At 41.2% G+C, this 16,167-nt stretch overlaps 1 protein-coding gene across 1 annotated transcript in view; it reads right to left on the bottom strand.

The window, feature by feature from the left end:
* Positions 1–4,336: 4,336 nt before the first annotated feature.
* LOC311512830 (scaffold attachment factor B1-like) overlaps positions 4,337–16,167 on the bottom strand; it is a gene marked incomplete at its 5' end in the record, with an annotated part of 34,634 nt that continues 22,803 nt past the window's right edge. Inside the window, 12 exon segments of the mRNA XM_084614194.1 lie at positions 4,337–4,703; positions 5,052–5,103; positions 5,194–5,306; positions 6,399–6,520; positions 7,226–7,268; positions 7,977–8,114; positions 9,320–9,613; positions 11,273–11,379; positions 11,673–11,764; positions 12,840–12,979; positions 14,440–14,519; positions 14,616–14,765. Coding sequence (XP_084470320.1) covers positions 4,574–4,703; positions 5,052–5,103; positions 5,194–5,306; positions 6,399–6,520; positions 7,226–7,268; positions 7,977–8,114; positions 9,320–9,613; positions 11,273–11,379; positions 11,673–11,764; positions 12,840–12,979; positions 14,440–14,519; positions 14,616–14,765 — 1,461 coding nt within the window. The 3' untranslated portion in view covers positions 4,337–4,573.

Genomic DNA, 16,167 nt, shown 5'->3' with positions numbered 1-16,167 from the left:
ATTTGTCTCATGAATGGAAGATCACAGCCAAGCCTGGCTGTAAAACATTGGAAGGACTGTGGGTGACCATTGTCCGGCAAGTCTAGCCTCTAGAATGCACGTCGATTTTATTCTATGTAATCATTTGCCCCCAGTGCTTCTACTTACCATCACTTGAATCTCTGTGTATCATCACATAAACGGTAGACATGGCTAAGGGCCGCAGTGAAGCCATGAATACTGTACATCGAGTTTCCAGCAGCACAGGGGCTGGATGCTCAGGGACATGCTTGGAGGGCTTGGTGGTTGGAGGGTGCCTATTGCCATCCTGTAGAGGGCACCTGGCCTGCATAGGTCCAGAGTGGAGCTCATGTGTTGCCATGGCTGGTGAGTCGGGGAGCTGAGCCCTGTTGTGCCCAGACAAGACTTCCCCCCAGCTAAGGGCAGGTGGCAGAGACGTACATCACAACCCTGGGTGCCCCCAGGAAGTATCAGACAGGGAGACAGGGAAGGGTCAGCAAGCAGGCTGTTTGGAGCGGGGAGTACTGCTGAAGATACACCGGGGTGAGGGGGCTCCATAAAAGGCACTGGGAGATGGTGCAGAGGGTCACAAACAGGGGACGGAGGACAAGGCAGGAGAGTAGGAGTCACAGGGGATTGAGAGGAGGGGGGAGGCAAGGGACCCAGGGGAGACAGTTGGGCTGGACAGGCTCTGCCAGCAAATGGCAATGGGGGTGGGGTGGAGTGGGGGTTGGTCCCAGCTGAGCAGAGGGCCCCGAGACCACCCAGCAAGTTACCCCCACCGGGGCAAATGCCTGATTCCCAATTCTGGGCAGTGACTCACATCCATGCACTGTGTCCTACAGCTCATACTTACAGTGCACGCAATGACGGATCCTCACGGTGTCTGGCTCCCATGCCCTTCACTGCCTTGGGAGTGTGCCATGTGTTGGGGGAGCAAGGACACCCAAGCTTCCCTGCCTTATGGCTCCCGCTCTTTTCTGCCCCTTTCAGTTGCTCTCCTTTATATGGCCCAGATGCCTTCTCTTAAGCCCAGCTGGGAGGCAGCTGACAAGTCCCAGGTGCACTGGACCCTGGTCAGTCGCCCTGTGATTAGGTGTTTGCAGCAGACGGGTTACTTTTCTGGCCACCAAAAATGTAAAAACAAAAAAAGCCTCTAAATGTGTTAAGCTGAAGAGGCTTTTGTATGCAAGAGAGACAAATACTGCTGGGTCTGCACCGGAGTTCAGGAGGGACGCAGAAGCAGCCTGAGAGTGACCCCAGAGATCAGAAGGGGCAGGGAGTGAACCCAGCATGCAGAGCCCAGCTCCTGGGCCTTGCAGACAGCTACTCTCATGGAGACCTGGAGAGATGAGAGTGACTGGGCCCAGGAGCGTGGGGGCTCCCAGGCTACACATGGACCCAGCAGTTACCCATCCTCAGCGTACAACTGAGCTGTACATATGGTAGCCTCCAACGTTTAAACCCACCCAATTCTCTCTTTCAGCCAACCGGCCAATTGCAGGGGCATGATATGTAACACCACATGGTTACCAAGGTAAGGGGACAGGGTCATTCCCCACCTTGTAAGCAAATTCCTGGGTTGTGCTGGGATGAGACTGTGATTGGGATGGCAACCACTGCACAGGACGCACGGGAACCCCACTGGCCCAGTCCGACCTGGCCATCTAAGTAGGGAGAAGGGTGAAAACAAGCAAAGATGGTAAAGTTTCCATCTGTCCAAGTTATGTCAGGGATTATTAGTGGCACAGAAGGTAATTGGTATTAATTTAGAAGAAATTTTAATCCTCCCAAGTCATCCTATGAAACTCAACTCCCTCCCCGTCCAGGTGTTCCTCTCCCTTGCTTTTAATCCAGTGCTTGCAATCCCCTTGATTATTCTCATGTTCCGATTTGCAGTAGCTGCTAAGCTCTGGGTTGATTTCCTGAGATTTCTGACCGGCTCTGGGTGCCTGCTGTCACAGAAGCATCCTTTGACTAAGGATATGTCTACAATACAGAGACAATGTTGGCATAGTTGTATTGATCATAGAATATCAGGGTTGAAAGGGACCTCAGGAGGTCTTCTAGTCCAACCCCCTGCTCAAAAGCAGGACCCATCCCCAATTAAATCATCCCAGCCAAGGCTTTGTCAAGCCTGACCTTAAAAACTTCTAAGGAAGGAGATTCCACCACCTCCCTAGGCAACACATTCCAGTGTTTCACCACCCTCCTAGTGAAAAAGTTTTTCCTAATATCCAACCTAAACCTCCCGCACTGCAACTTGAGACCATTACTCCTTGTCCTGTCCTCTTCCACCACTGAGAATAGTCTAGAACCATCCTCTCTAAAACCACCTCTCAGGTAGTTGAAAGCAGCTATCAAATCCCCCCTCATTCTTCTCTTCTGCAGACTAAACAATCCCAGTTCCCTCAGCCTCTCCTCATAAGTCATGTGTTCCAGACCCCTAATCATTTTTATTGCCCTTCGCTGGACTCTCTCCAATTTATCCACATCCTTCTTGTAGTGTGGGGCCCAAAACTGGACACAGTACTCCAGATGAGGCCTCACCAATGTCAAATAGAGGGGGACGATCACGTCCCTCCATCTGCTCGCTATGCCCCTACTTATACATCCCAAAATGCCATTGGCCTTCTTGGCAACAAGGGCACACTGCTGACTCATATCCAGCTTCTCGTCCACTGTCACCCCAAATCCTTTTCCGCAGAACTGCTGCCTAGCCATTCGGTCCCTAGTCTGTAGCTGTGCATTGGGTTCTTCCGTCCTAAGTGCAGGACCCTGCACTTATCCTTATTGAACCTCATCAGATTTCTTTTGGCCCAATCCTCCAATTTGTCTAGGTCCCTCTGTATCCTATCCCTGCCCTCCAGCGTATCTACCGCTCCTCCCAGTTTAGTATCATCCGCAAATTTGCTGAGAGTGCAATCCACACCATCCTCCAGATCATTTATGAAGATATTGAACAAAACCGGCCCCAGGACCGACCCCTGGGGCACTCCACTTGACACCGGCTGCCAACTAGACATGGAGCCATTGATCACTACCCGTTGAGCCCAACAATCTAGCCAACTTTCTACGCACCTTGTTGTGCATTCATCCAGCCCATACTTCTTTAACTTGCTGAGAAGAATACTGTGGGAGACCGTGTCAAAAGCTTTGCTAAAGTCAAGATACAATACATCCACTGCTTTCCCTTCATCCACAGAACCAGTAATCTCATCATAGAAGGCGATTAGTCAGGCATGACCTTCCCTTGGTGAATCCATGCTGACTGTTCCTGATCTCTTTCCTCTCATGTAAGTGCTTCAGGATTGATTCTTTGAGGACCTGCTCCATGATTTTTCCGGGGACAGAAGTGAGGCTCACTGGCCTGTAGTTCCCAGGATCCTCCTTCTTCCTTTTTTTAAAGATTGGCACTACATTAGCCTTTTTCCAGTCATCCGGAACTTCCCCCGTTCGCCACGAGTTTTCAAAGATAATGGCCAATGGCTCTGCAATCACAGCCGCCAGTTCCTTTAGCACTCTCGGATGCAACTCGTCCGGCCCCATGGACTTGTGCACGTCAAGCTTTTCTAAATAGTCCCTAACCACCTCTTTCTCCACAGAGGGCTGGCCATCTATTCCCCATGTTGTGATGCCCAGCACAGCAGTCTGGGAGCTGACCTTGTTCATGAAGACAGGGGCAAAAAAAGCATTGAGTATATGCTTACATGTGCGACCATAACCTCATAGCATAGATGCAGCCTACCCCCCATGGAAGGGGTTTTACTGTTGATGTAGGAACATCTCCCTAAACAAAAGTTTGTTTCTATTGAGGAAACTTTTGTCCATCGACATAGCTGCATCTACACTGGGGGTGAGGTCATCATAGCTATGTCAGTCACGGTGTGTTTTGTTCACTCCTTTGACCTACGTAGCTAACTTTTAAGTGTAGACTAACCCATAAGAATAATGGTCCTCTGCCTTGCTTGGGGGCACCACTCCCAATGTTCCCTGTATGGACACACACGATTCCAGAATAAAAGTGAGTTAATTCCAGTATAATTATTCACAAGGGAACTTCGAGAGACCTAGTGGAAAAACGAACACCGGACACAAATCTCTGCCTGTTTCCTCATCACTCCAAGAGCCTTATGGGATTTGGTCAGTGTCTTTTCTGTGTCCCTTGACCCTCCTCTCTTTCTTCTCCATTTAGCCTGTTTCTCTCTTCCTAAAATGGCTGGTGAGAGAATCCTCCTTTTAAAGTTGCAGTCCCTTTTGGGACCTCCTGGTCAGTTTCAACATCCTGGTCAAATTCTAACTCTGGCGTCTGCAGTGTCATTGGGACAGAAGACAGTTAACTGTAAACTGGTTTTATTTATGGAAAATGGAATGCTTCATCGACAAACATTTTAAATGGGGTATGAACAACACATTACAAAAACAAAGGAATTCACATTGTAGTGAGCTATATAATGTGGCAGCAGCTTAAAAAATTACACATGTAGGGTAACCCATCAGTTACAGTTAATGGTAACCCAGGGTAATAGAGAATTCACCTCTGTTGCCATCTCACATTAAAAAATTAAAACATTCAGTAGCGACGGTTGAAACGGGGGTCATTGGGTCTGGTTGCTCTCTCCTGGCCTGCAAATCCTTCCCCTTGAATCCCTCCGCCATGCATTATCTGGCCTTGGTTGCCACTCTGCATGAAGCCTCCACGCCTACAAAGAGAGTCACACATTAATTTATCTTCAAAGTGTTTAAGTTTTCACTGCAACTTTGATTATCAAATGGATACAATTAGTGCCATTTGCATTTCTTGTATGATTTTCGTTCAGTAAGATGCACCAGATATAATCATGGGAATATTCATTACTCACGGATATTATATCAAGGACAAATCACAAACATTCTTGAATTATTTTACTTTGCATAACTCCAAATTACTTTTGTTCTCTCTCAAAAGATTCCGCTGAATAATTTAAACATGCACAGGAATGACTGTTACAAAGGGAAGAGAACAGGAATAAAAGGTACAAACCCCAATTATCCTTGATAAAGCTGCTTACCCTGACAGGCCTCCCCGATGCACTGCATGGCCTGGTCTGCCTCTACCACCACCTAGAATTAAAAAGAATGTTCAAACATTCCCTTCATCATTCCCCCTATTCCAGTTTTGCTTTCTTTATGCTAAGAATGCTCTATGTTTACCTTGCCATCTCTCATGATCCCGTCCCATCATTCCCCCATCTGCACTGCCCTGCCACGAACGATCTTTATGTCCTTCAAACTTTCGACCATGATCTCCCCAATCACGTCCGTCACTGGAAAGAAAGAAAGAAAAATCTTTAGGTATGTTTCTTACCAGTTTCATAGCACGCAGTGAAGCCAAACGTAACATCTCATTCATAAACATATTAGTATCCTTTACCAAGATACAAGCTTACCAAACCTGAATCTACAGTGTTCAGCTGGTTTAACCATATCTCAGTAATAAAGTTGCTGAACAATCCACCTAACGTAACAAATGAGGAAATAGGAGTTCCTTAATTCTATTTCTGCAACAGGGTATATTTGATGCCCAATGACTTCTTCCCCGAGTATCCAGGCTGGCCACTCTGACCAACCCACTAATCAAAATTCAATCTGAGAACAATGTATGTTGTCATGTTCTGTATAGTGGCTTATTCAGGGGAAATAGTATCTAATTTTAAAGTTAACAAAATGTTCAGCTTTGGAAACATTTTTACTGGGTTGTTTTCCTGAAGGGCGCTAAATTCCAGGCTGGTCCCTGCCACTTCAACTGAAAATCAGAGGTAAAACCCCACTGTGGAACTGACAAATGTGTATAGACACAGAAGTAACAAACCGTAAATCTTAATACTGTGATAAAAGGAGAAGTAATTTCACTGAATACCTGTGAGTGCTCCCCACTATACAGTTGGAAAATTTTAATTCATGCTAAGACTGGCATGATGGTTAAACAAGAACAGTCTGGGATTCCAAGTTTGTCCCATATTGGGTTTTCCATTAAGATTCTGGCTTCTCTTCCATTTAACAGTCTCAAATTCAGTCCACTAGCTACAAGTTACTCCCTCTTCAAAGAATTTCAGGAGCACCAGGGTCAATCAAATTTGACCCTTAGAAGAGGAAGCCTTATAAGAGAACTGTGAATACAGGCAAACCACAGCAACTCTTTCTTTACTACAGAGCTCCATGATGCACAGGGGCACTACATGTGTAAATCCACTGCACAGCCAGGAGAGAGGAGACCCTCAGTAAAACTATTTGGAGAGGATTTACTCTGGTAAAACTGCTTCCCTACTATCACCCTTCAAAAAGTTCATTTGACGTTTCAAAGAAGCATGACCATTGCAAGTGCTGGTGAAAGACTGTCCTCGTTTCCCCATACTAACCGAGACTGTGGAGGTATCCCTCTCCCTTCACTCATTCTTCTGTCAGACCCATAGCCACCCCAACTGTCCCGTGAGTCTCGTGAATGACGATCTGGTCCTCCATGGCGCTCATCTCCATAATGCTGAAAGGTGAAGGTACACATTGGAATGCTGTAACCTGATCCTCAACTTGGTAAGAGCTGATCAATAGAATTTACCCAATTCAATAACCTATCCATCAGTAGAGAGCACGTTAGGATCCCAAGATTTCAGAAAGCCCATCCAGGAGTGTCACCACTGGAGCAAAAATTTTCCTCTGAACAACTTCAAAACTTTTTCGCTAATTCCATTTTGGCCTAGTTTAATCTGAAAGTTACTCTGTGGAATTAAATTCTTCCAATGACTTCCTTACTCACCTTAACCTCTGTTGTGTCTTTGCATTTTCTACGCACACTTTTGGTACACTTTACCATACTGCTTTCAGAGTAGCAGCCATGTTAGTCTGTATCCGCAAAAAGAAAAGGAGGACTTGTGGCACCTCTCTCTAAGGTGCCACAAGTCCTCCTTTTCTTTTTACCATACTGAGACACTCACTAGTTGGGTTTGTCATGCCAGAGGAATTACCTCTGATGTATTTGTGTACCAGTAAATAGAACAAGTGATCAGATTACTCAAGTGTTTTCATTTTTACCTATTTAAAAAAGAAATTAAGATTTATAATGCATAGGTTTTCCTTTCCTTATCTGCATCTCTTACACTAGTTCATTATATATTAATCTGACACTCAGTATAGGAAATCAGTTTATAAAAATTAAGCTACTCTAGGTCCATATCCACATACAACTCACCTGCCCATCGCGATCTCCCATCACTGTTCTTGATCCTTCTCTCCTGAAAAGGAGCAATTCGAATCAGAATCTTGTGATGACATCATAAAACTAATTTACATGAAATATTTAGGGCTGTATTTTCACAGGTGCTGAGCACAGGTTTCTGCTGGAATTGCAGATTCTCAATCTTTACAAACTATCAAATTTCACTTGCACATATGGAAACCGGGAAACATTCTGGCCAGTTTAAAAACCTAGTCAGTACCAACGTAAGAAGGTAAATAGAATATTCACTGTATAAAGACTTTTATCTTGTCTACATGTTAGTGTGAGCTTTTAAAACATTTGGCAACTTTCTGACTTGCAACACTGGGAATATATAAATACGAAAGAAACCAATTAGTCATGGGAAAAAGGCACTGGGTGCTCACAGTGCTATTTCAAGGACTTTATGAGTCCTATTGCAATCAGTTCTGCTTGTAATGCTATTTCCCACATTTTGAACAAATCTGCTGGAAGCTTTTAGTTGATGACACAGTACATTCAAACACCTTGTTTTGTAAGGTTTCTTCTGGTTACACAGGTTTCAAAAGTAAACCCCACAGACAATTACAAACTTCAGCATGGAACAAGAATAGACAAGCTCTGATGTCTTTTTTTTTTTTTTTTAAAAAAGCAGCATTTATCAAATAAATAGAGAAAAATGTCATACTAAATATTCTATTGCTGTTACCTGATTTCAGGCAATGCAGAAAAACAAATCACTAACCTGTCCATAGAATGGTCTTGGTATCGGCCACGATCCCTGTGGTCATAATCATGGAAGCGATCTTGGCGGCTAAAATCAGAATGGTATCTGTCATCCATCGCCATTCGCTTTGCCTCTGGCCAATAGGAGTCATCTCGCCTACAAGAAAGTTCAGATTTAATACAACATTGTAGTCCAGACAGAATTATCTTTCTCTTTTGTTCTCTTCATATCTAGTCTCATTTAGTTATTACCTTTTTTTAAAGGTAAGCATAATTGATAGGATAAGGTATTTTCTTACAGAAGAGGAAAAAAGTGACACATGAGAAAGGAATACAGCAGAACTAAGGCAGTACAAGTTATGAGTTACACAGAATTACCAAAATTATCTGAATTACACTGTTAATCAGTTCCATCCATGTTTGGTCCATGTTTCTTTGAATCTAAATTAAGGAAATACATTATTCAATTTCTATTCTGTGGGTTAATCTGAACAGTCAATAATTATTTAGATTTGATTATTAAAATCTGATCTGCCAAAATGGTGTCTTTGAGTTTCAGAAAAAAGACTGCTTTGAGTTAACCTATATCAATCTTTACCTTATTGTGCACGTGCTGAAACAAGAGAAGAAATATTGTCTTCTATCTGCATTTGTTTTAGGATTTTCTACAGTAATTTGTCCATCTGTCACAAGGCCTGTCTATATGAACTATTAGTGCAGGGCACACTGGGATGTAAATCTACCTTGTGCTAGCCTGCCACGCACTAACTGTGTAGACTCTGATGCTGTGCACTAAAAGTTCCCTACTGCGCTTTGATCTACCCCTCTTCAGTACACCACGAAACTTTTCATGGGCAGCAGCAGGGTCCACAGAGACAGTTAGTACATGACAGGCTAGCACAAGGTAGCTTTACATTCCAGCGTGCCACACACAATCCCTCAGTCAACTTTTCCCTGAGGGCTTATAAAACAGACTGCTTTAACTCCAGTCAAAACGAGATTCTGATCAGCAACACAGGGAGAAAGACAGACTAGGTTTTTTGCAATTACATGGATCTTCTAATCCACCTGTAGGGAAATTTACTATATTTTGAGTTTTTTCAATTCAGAGAGAACTGGTATGGGTAACTCTATGAAGAGTTTAATGTGTTTAAGAATGATTACCGATTGAACTGTTTACATGCAAAAATGTGCTTGTCACTATTAATCTAGTGGAGCATTTGACACAAAAGCCCATCAATGACTGTCCGCCTACGTAGTTCTCTCCGTGGTTTGGAACTTCCAGAGAGAATCTAAGGACTGCTAGCTTTTCTACTTGCATCAAACGGGAAATCATTAACTCACTGTATTTGTAGTTTTTACCTCCCATCTATGTCATATGGTCTTCTCAATGCCGATCGCCGTTCCTGTTCATAGCGAAGTTGCTCGTGCTGACGACGCAGCTCTTCTCTCTCCCGCTGTATGCGATCCTGTTCTCGTCTCCTTTCATGTTCTATGTGCATTCGCTCTCTCTCCAGGCGCTCTCTTTCCATCCGCTCTCGCTCAAGGCGCTCTCGTTCAATTTGTAGGCGCTCTCGAGCTATCTCAAGCCTGTCTCTTTCTTCTCGTTCCCGTATGGTTTGCAAATGCTGCTGTCTCTCCCGACGCTCACGGGTGCTATATAAATAACAAGGTAAAAGGCTTAAAGATTTAACCCTTCAATGCTGACAATGAACTACAAAGCAAAAATAGAAACTGCAATAATCCTAGATTTGTGTTGGGGGTTCCCTCTAACCAGGCTATGGGGTATTCAGCACTGAGGATGGCTGCTCACCTGTAACTGGAGTTCAATTATATCACCTCTGCAGAAGCACGCACATCCTCACAGATCTGAACACTAGGTGCAAGGCCAAGGGACCATGATACTAAATGCCCTAAATTCATTCCTATTACTCAAAATATCATCCAAGGACTATGAAGAAGCAAGAAGGGAGGGTGGGTTAGCGTGAATCTGCTAAGGCTAAGAACTCCACTTACAGGTGGGTGAGTAACCTCTCTCTTCCGAAGAAGAATTACCTCAGAATATCCACTATTAAGAGGGCTGAAAACCGAATACAGGGTCTAATCCATTTAGATCTACAAACAGATACAGATTCTCTGGACTTGTCCAAAAAAATACTAAAAACCATGTTGAAGTCTTATGAAAGGGTTTTTTTTTTTTTTTTAAAACCCTACCCAGATTTAGCTTTCCCTAGATAAGCTGTGAAATTTTGCAAAGGATGGGAAACGGATGCACTGATTAAGATGAGTAAAGGCCAAGGAATTTAGAATGTGGACACAGTACTACCTTTATCCTTTTACAGAACACTATGAAAGGAGTATCAGAAAAAAATAAGCATCTGCACTAGGGTCCCTCTCTGAGCTGAAAGGACACAGAGAATGTAGCTTTGAGGCACGGATGGTAAACCATTATTTATATTTCTATACATAAAATCATAGGACTGGAAGGGACCCTCAAGAGGTCATGTAGTACAGTCCCCTGCACTCATGGCAGGACTAGGTATTATCTAGACCATTCTTGACAGGTGTTTGTCTAACCTGCTCTTAAAAATCTCTAATGTTGGAGATTCCACAACCTTCCTTGGCAATTTATTCCAGTGCATAACCACCCGGACAGTTAGGAAGTTTTTCCTAATGTCCAACCTAAACCACCTTTGCTGCAATTTAAGCCCACTCTTTGCATACATGTGTAACCAGCTTTTTTTTAAATTTCAAATTACATGTAAACTTTGAATGGTCTGACAAGGTGAGTCACCTAAAAGGGAGTTAAGATTCACCCTGCCCGATGGAATGAGTCTGGATGGAAATCTGTCCCTGATTCTGAGACAATCTTCCTTCTTCCCCTCAGGCATTTTCCTGAAAGCACTGAATTGGGTGGGATGGAATTGTTTTGGGGGATTTTCCTCTTTCTTGCCAAGCAGCAGAGAATACTTAACATTAATTAAACCTATGTACAAAATAGAAAAGGCAGAGGAGGACAATTTGAGCTATGTTTTCACATATAACTTCACACTGCATGTTCAGATCCAAAGAGGGTATATGAATAACCTCAACAATCAGTGCTCTGCAGTCTCTTCTGGGGCTTGTGGCCTCCCGATGTGTGACCTGACAGTGGGCATCTACATAGACAATGCTTACTTAACTGAATAAAAAAACTAAACTTCAAATACCAACCATAAAGGGACTATGTCCCCTTTAAATAGCTTTAGTGAGAAGACAGTCACCAAAGTTCTAAAAAGAAAAAAAAATTCCACACAACTTTGCCATTGAACTTACCGGCGTTGTTCCGCCTCTCTAATTTTTCGCTGTGCTTTGATTTTGTCGAATGGCACAATACCTTGTCGCTCTTTGCTCTCTGATTTGCGGTCCTGGCTCTTAAGGCTCTATAGTTAATATAAAAGTTGATAAAGGCTTACTGGAGTGCATTTATAAGAACACAATTATGATAACCAATCAAACAATACTCATAACATCCCTTCCTTTCACAAATGGTGTGTCTGAGAGCTTAGTCTCTGCATGAATTTTTTTAAACATATTTATTCCTTTTATAAGCGCAGACAAAACACACAAAAGAAATATGTCTTAGCTTGAGTGTAGTGCTGCAGGTTTTGTGATGTCAGCCATTTAAAAGCTATTTGACTAATGGGAATTTTGAACCCAGAAAAATTAAACTTACTCTCTCTTTTGATGTAGTTGAAGTTTTCACGCTAATAACAGGTTCTCCTTTGGATTTGTCCATTACTACTATCCTTTCTGCTCCCTTACTTCCTATACAAACCACAACAAAAGGAGATTACATAATATAATGGGAGCTTTGACTTTCAATGGTAGAAGTCCTTGCAATGTGAACATTTTTAACATTAACTCCTTTTCAAAATGCTGTTTGACAGTAGTGACTTTTGAATACTCTGCAATTTGTACCCATAAAGTAAAGTAACATTTTTATTTTATCTTTTCTACTTAAACTGAGTAACACCAGGGGCAGATCCCTTGTAAGACTTTTAGATGCTACTTGATATCAAAGTGATCAGGTACATACTGAATACATTTTTATACAACTGTTTCAATTTCTAAAACCAATAGATACTAAATATGAAATGCACTTGTCAGCATAACCTGAACCATTCAATAATGACTGTTATAACAGAAAGAAACCAAATCCATAAACAAGATATCTATAAGTTTTGTAATTTTGGCAGTTTCCATCAGATTTCTACTGACTAGTTATGGTTAAATTTTACTTACTGTTTAGTTTACTACTAAGTTATATTTGATTAAATTACCCACCCCGCATATTCACAAATATATCAGGCATGGAGACAAAAGAGAAGTCGAAACAGAAAAACAAAATCCTGTTTTCTCATTCTACCCAGCATTTACTACATAACTAGGGTGATGTAAACGTCCAGTGTGACATTTTTTGATTACACATCCTATTTCTAATTACATTCACTTGAAGTATCCTAACATATATAGCGAACAGTGCTTGTTTCTAAGCTTTCCCCCTAAAAATGGACCTGATCGACATCAAGGCTAATAAGAACATAGGTAGCTGTGTAACTGTGACTATTTCACATACGTGCATGTAATACCTCCATTTTTCAAATGATCAGTGCCACAAAGTCTTGACAGAACTCCAGCAGCATTTCATCACCCAAAATTATGCACTGTAACTCTGTTTAATATGATGACCAAAACGTAGTCAGCTATAGCAATTTTTAAAAAGTACTATCCTACCTTCCATCTTACAAAACATTTAAATCATTTGGTTTGGGAAGACATAATTGTAAGCATCCACATGAATCATGCCTAATACTCTGTAACAAAACAGCAGTTAAATTACCTGATTTTGTAGTCTTCAGTTGATCTGAGGACCCAGACTTCAGCTCATCTTTATCCTTCTCTTCTTTTTCATCTTTTCCTTCTGCTTTCTTAGCATCATCTTGTTGGTCAGTCATCTCGTCGTTTTTAACACTGCCAGACCTATAGAAAATAAACTGATTTAAAACTGAAGGAAAAAACTCAACACATTGACAAAGAATTATATAAATGTGCAGAAAGTCTGAGCTAAAAGCAGATTGAAATACATGTCCTTTTACATATAAGGCTTTGGCTTAAGTCTCTGGAAGAGATGCACAGTATGCCCAACGGCACTGATACTGAAAATGCTAATTCCTCTGTTGGCATGAAGTGAAAAAGATCAGAACCTACTGTACAGCTTCAAAGAAGTTTTGGCCTAGCATAAGATCAAGATAACTGAACTATACACAATAGGAACACACACATTATGGTGTGCCTAATGCCAGAAAAGATTCCTGAGAGAAAACATGGCAACCAACGTCAAACCTAGTAGAGTTTTTGTAGCATGGCCGTTGAACACAACAAAACCGACCCCATACAGTAGGCGGGCAGAGCCTCTCATAAAATTAAAAGTTTCCAGAGATGAGAGCTAAATTAAACAAAGCCAAAATCTAGTTATCAAACAGCATCTGACAAGAGAGTTATACTTCAAGAAAACATTTAAAGCAGAGGAGTTATCTTAACCCTTCTGGCTATTCTAAGTATTCCAAAAAGAAAAAGCAGTGTGGCGCTGATGAGAACAAATGGTGGGAACAGAATCTTGAACATCTGATCTCCAACAGTAGCCCTAGGTAGCCCTGTTCCATGAGAGAATCTCTGGTGTGTAAAAAGCTCTAGTACGGGAACAGACTAATGAATGGATCAGAACTCTGGAGTGGTGCTCTTTATAGGTTTATGATATTGATGTGTAGCAGGCTTTATTGCAGGCTGGCATAAGAAGATCTAGACATACCAAAAAGCCTATGACCGAGAAAACATGGGTCTTATATATGCCTAACAAGGCATGCAGTTGAAATATCTGCACTTCACTCACTGTTAACTTTTATAATAGTATATTTGGTAATAAAGATCAGAAAAAACAGTCATTATGATAAAACAGAGAGCCAAAAAAAAAAACTGAACTGGAAAATGGAACTGAGAATTACAACTGAGCTAGGGAGTAAGGTTCCAAGCACATACAAGGGAAAGTTAGCATTCAAGGAAAATAACCAATTTCTGAGATTTCTCCACCCACAACAATAATCAGGATACTTCAAAGTCTACACAGGGGAGTCAGGGTGGAGACCTTTTAATGAAATTCCATCAGGGAGTTGTGTTTTCAGTGGTTTCTTTTTTGCTACTTAAGCCTTATTAGTTCCTAGATAATCAGATAAAGATTTAATTTGTGACTGCATACACTTGACCAGAAATGTGACAATGAAACACAAATATTGCTTCATTCATATTTTTGCATGCATCACTCCAGACCTCTTTATATATTCACCTTGCTCACTTCTTAACACAGCTTTGTTTTTCCAGACAAAGCAGAAAATACCCCAAAACTATCAAACTATTTTTCAGATATGGGATCTATAGAATGATACCTCTCACTGACAACTGTCTCCTTCTTCACTTCACTCTCTTTTTTCTCTGTAGGTTTTTTCCCAGCAGGTTCATTTTTTGCCTGAAATTATATTTGACAAACACCAGGTGAAACATTTCAGTAATATAGGAATTCTTAGACAGGTTATTCTATCTTTTCTTGAGAATGATCACTTACTTTTTCTACAGAAATTATTTTCCCATGTAACTCTGTTTTATGAAGGTGTGTAATACACTTTGTTGCCTCCTCAGCTGTAGACATTGTAACAAACCCATAGCAGCGAGAACCAGGACTGCGAGCATTGGTCACCACTTTTGCACCAACCACCTTAAGGAGGACAATTACAGTGTCACTCTATTATAAGTACACAACACACTCATACACAGCCCATTTATAACCTTAAAATATTAGGTTTCAGAGTAGCAGCCGTGTTAGTCTGTATTCGGAAAAAGAAAAGGAGTACTTGTGGCACCTTAGAAACTAACAAATTTATTTGAGCATAAGCTTTCGTGAGCTACAGCTCACTTCATTGGACACATTCACCATGTCTTTTACCTACTCTAATGCAGCCTATCATACCTGGATTATCTGTTTTTAAGCGACAAACAACTATGAAAACAACATTTTGGAACCAAGCATTATAAGTGCAATGTTGCAAAAGTTCAACTGGTGAAAAGCAGACAATGTGAAGTCTATTTATAAGAAATCCTGTAAAATGTGCATCACCAGCATCATTTTGATGAACGGTAATAAAAGGAACAACAGTCAAGGGCAAGTATAATTTCCACTCATGTTGATACGAGTTCAACAATCTGCTAGGATGAGTCCCAACAAAAATGTAACTTTTCAGTCATTGGTAGTTGTATGCACAAAATATTAACGAATTAAAATTTTTTTCAAATAAAATTCAGTTTGAGAGGTGGGAAGCACTCACCAAAAATATGATTTTAAAAAGCCTACTTATATGCAATTTTCAAGTATGCTACAGAAGACAGGGAAGAAAACATTGAAACAACATGTATAGATAAGTATTTCCATAAAAGCTCTTTGTTTATGCAGATAAAGTCTATACAGCACACTTAATACTGGGGGAATAAATCAGAAATTCATACAGGCTTCCCATTTTAAAGTGCAGCTGAAGGTGGAATATGCTTTTAACATGTACTTTACCGCAGGTGTACTTTTGCCTCTTGTAAATTTAACTTTGTCCATAATTAATATTCAAAGAAGAATATGGATTCTTTTGTTTGAATTACAGTGACTGCTGTCAGATTATTCAGGCAAATACAAAGACAGCTGTCACCGGTATTTTGGATGCACATTTGTGCCATTTCTCTAGAATCATCTCCTCCCAGATCACTGGATGAAATTTTGGATTAAACTAAGAAAATGAGTACACCTCATTTTAATAATGTAATTTGACACAGTTAATTTTCTTGGCATCAAATGCAATAACCACATGCAATTCAAACAAATACCCAGATGTGCTGAAGTTAATTCATTTGATTTAATGTAAGATCACAATATGTTAAGTTTTGTTTTTTCTCAAGTTGAATTTGCAGAAAGCCATTCCCACCGCTTGCAGTGGGAACGGTATTTAAGCATTCTCAGCATCTGACAACGTCATTTTAAAGTACGCTACTGAACCTCTGAGAAAAATACTTAAATATTCCTTCAAATACGAGGGAAGTTATTAATTTTGGCATCCATCATCTATTAAATCAGCCCT

Source organism: Lepidochelys olivacea (assembly GCF_965140295.1).
Source record: "Lepidochelys olivacea isolate rLepOli2 genome assembly, chromosome: 25".
NCBI classification, from domain to species: Eukaryota; Metazoa; Chordata; order Testudines; family Cheloniidae; genus Lepidochelys; species Lepidochelys olivacea.
Note: the sequence above shows the minus strand (reverse complement) of the source record. Positions and strands in the feature narration are given on the sequence as shown.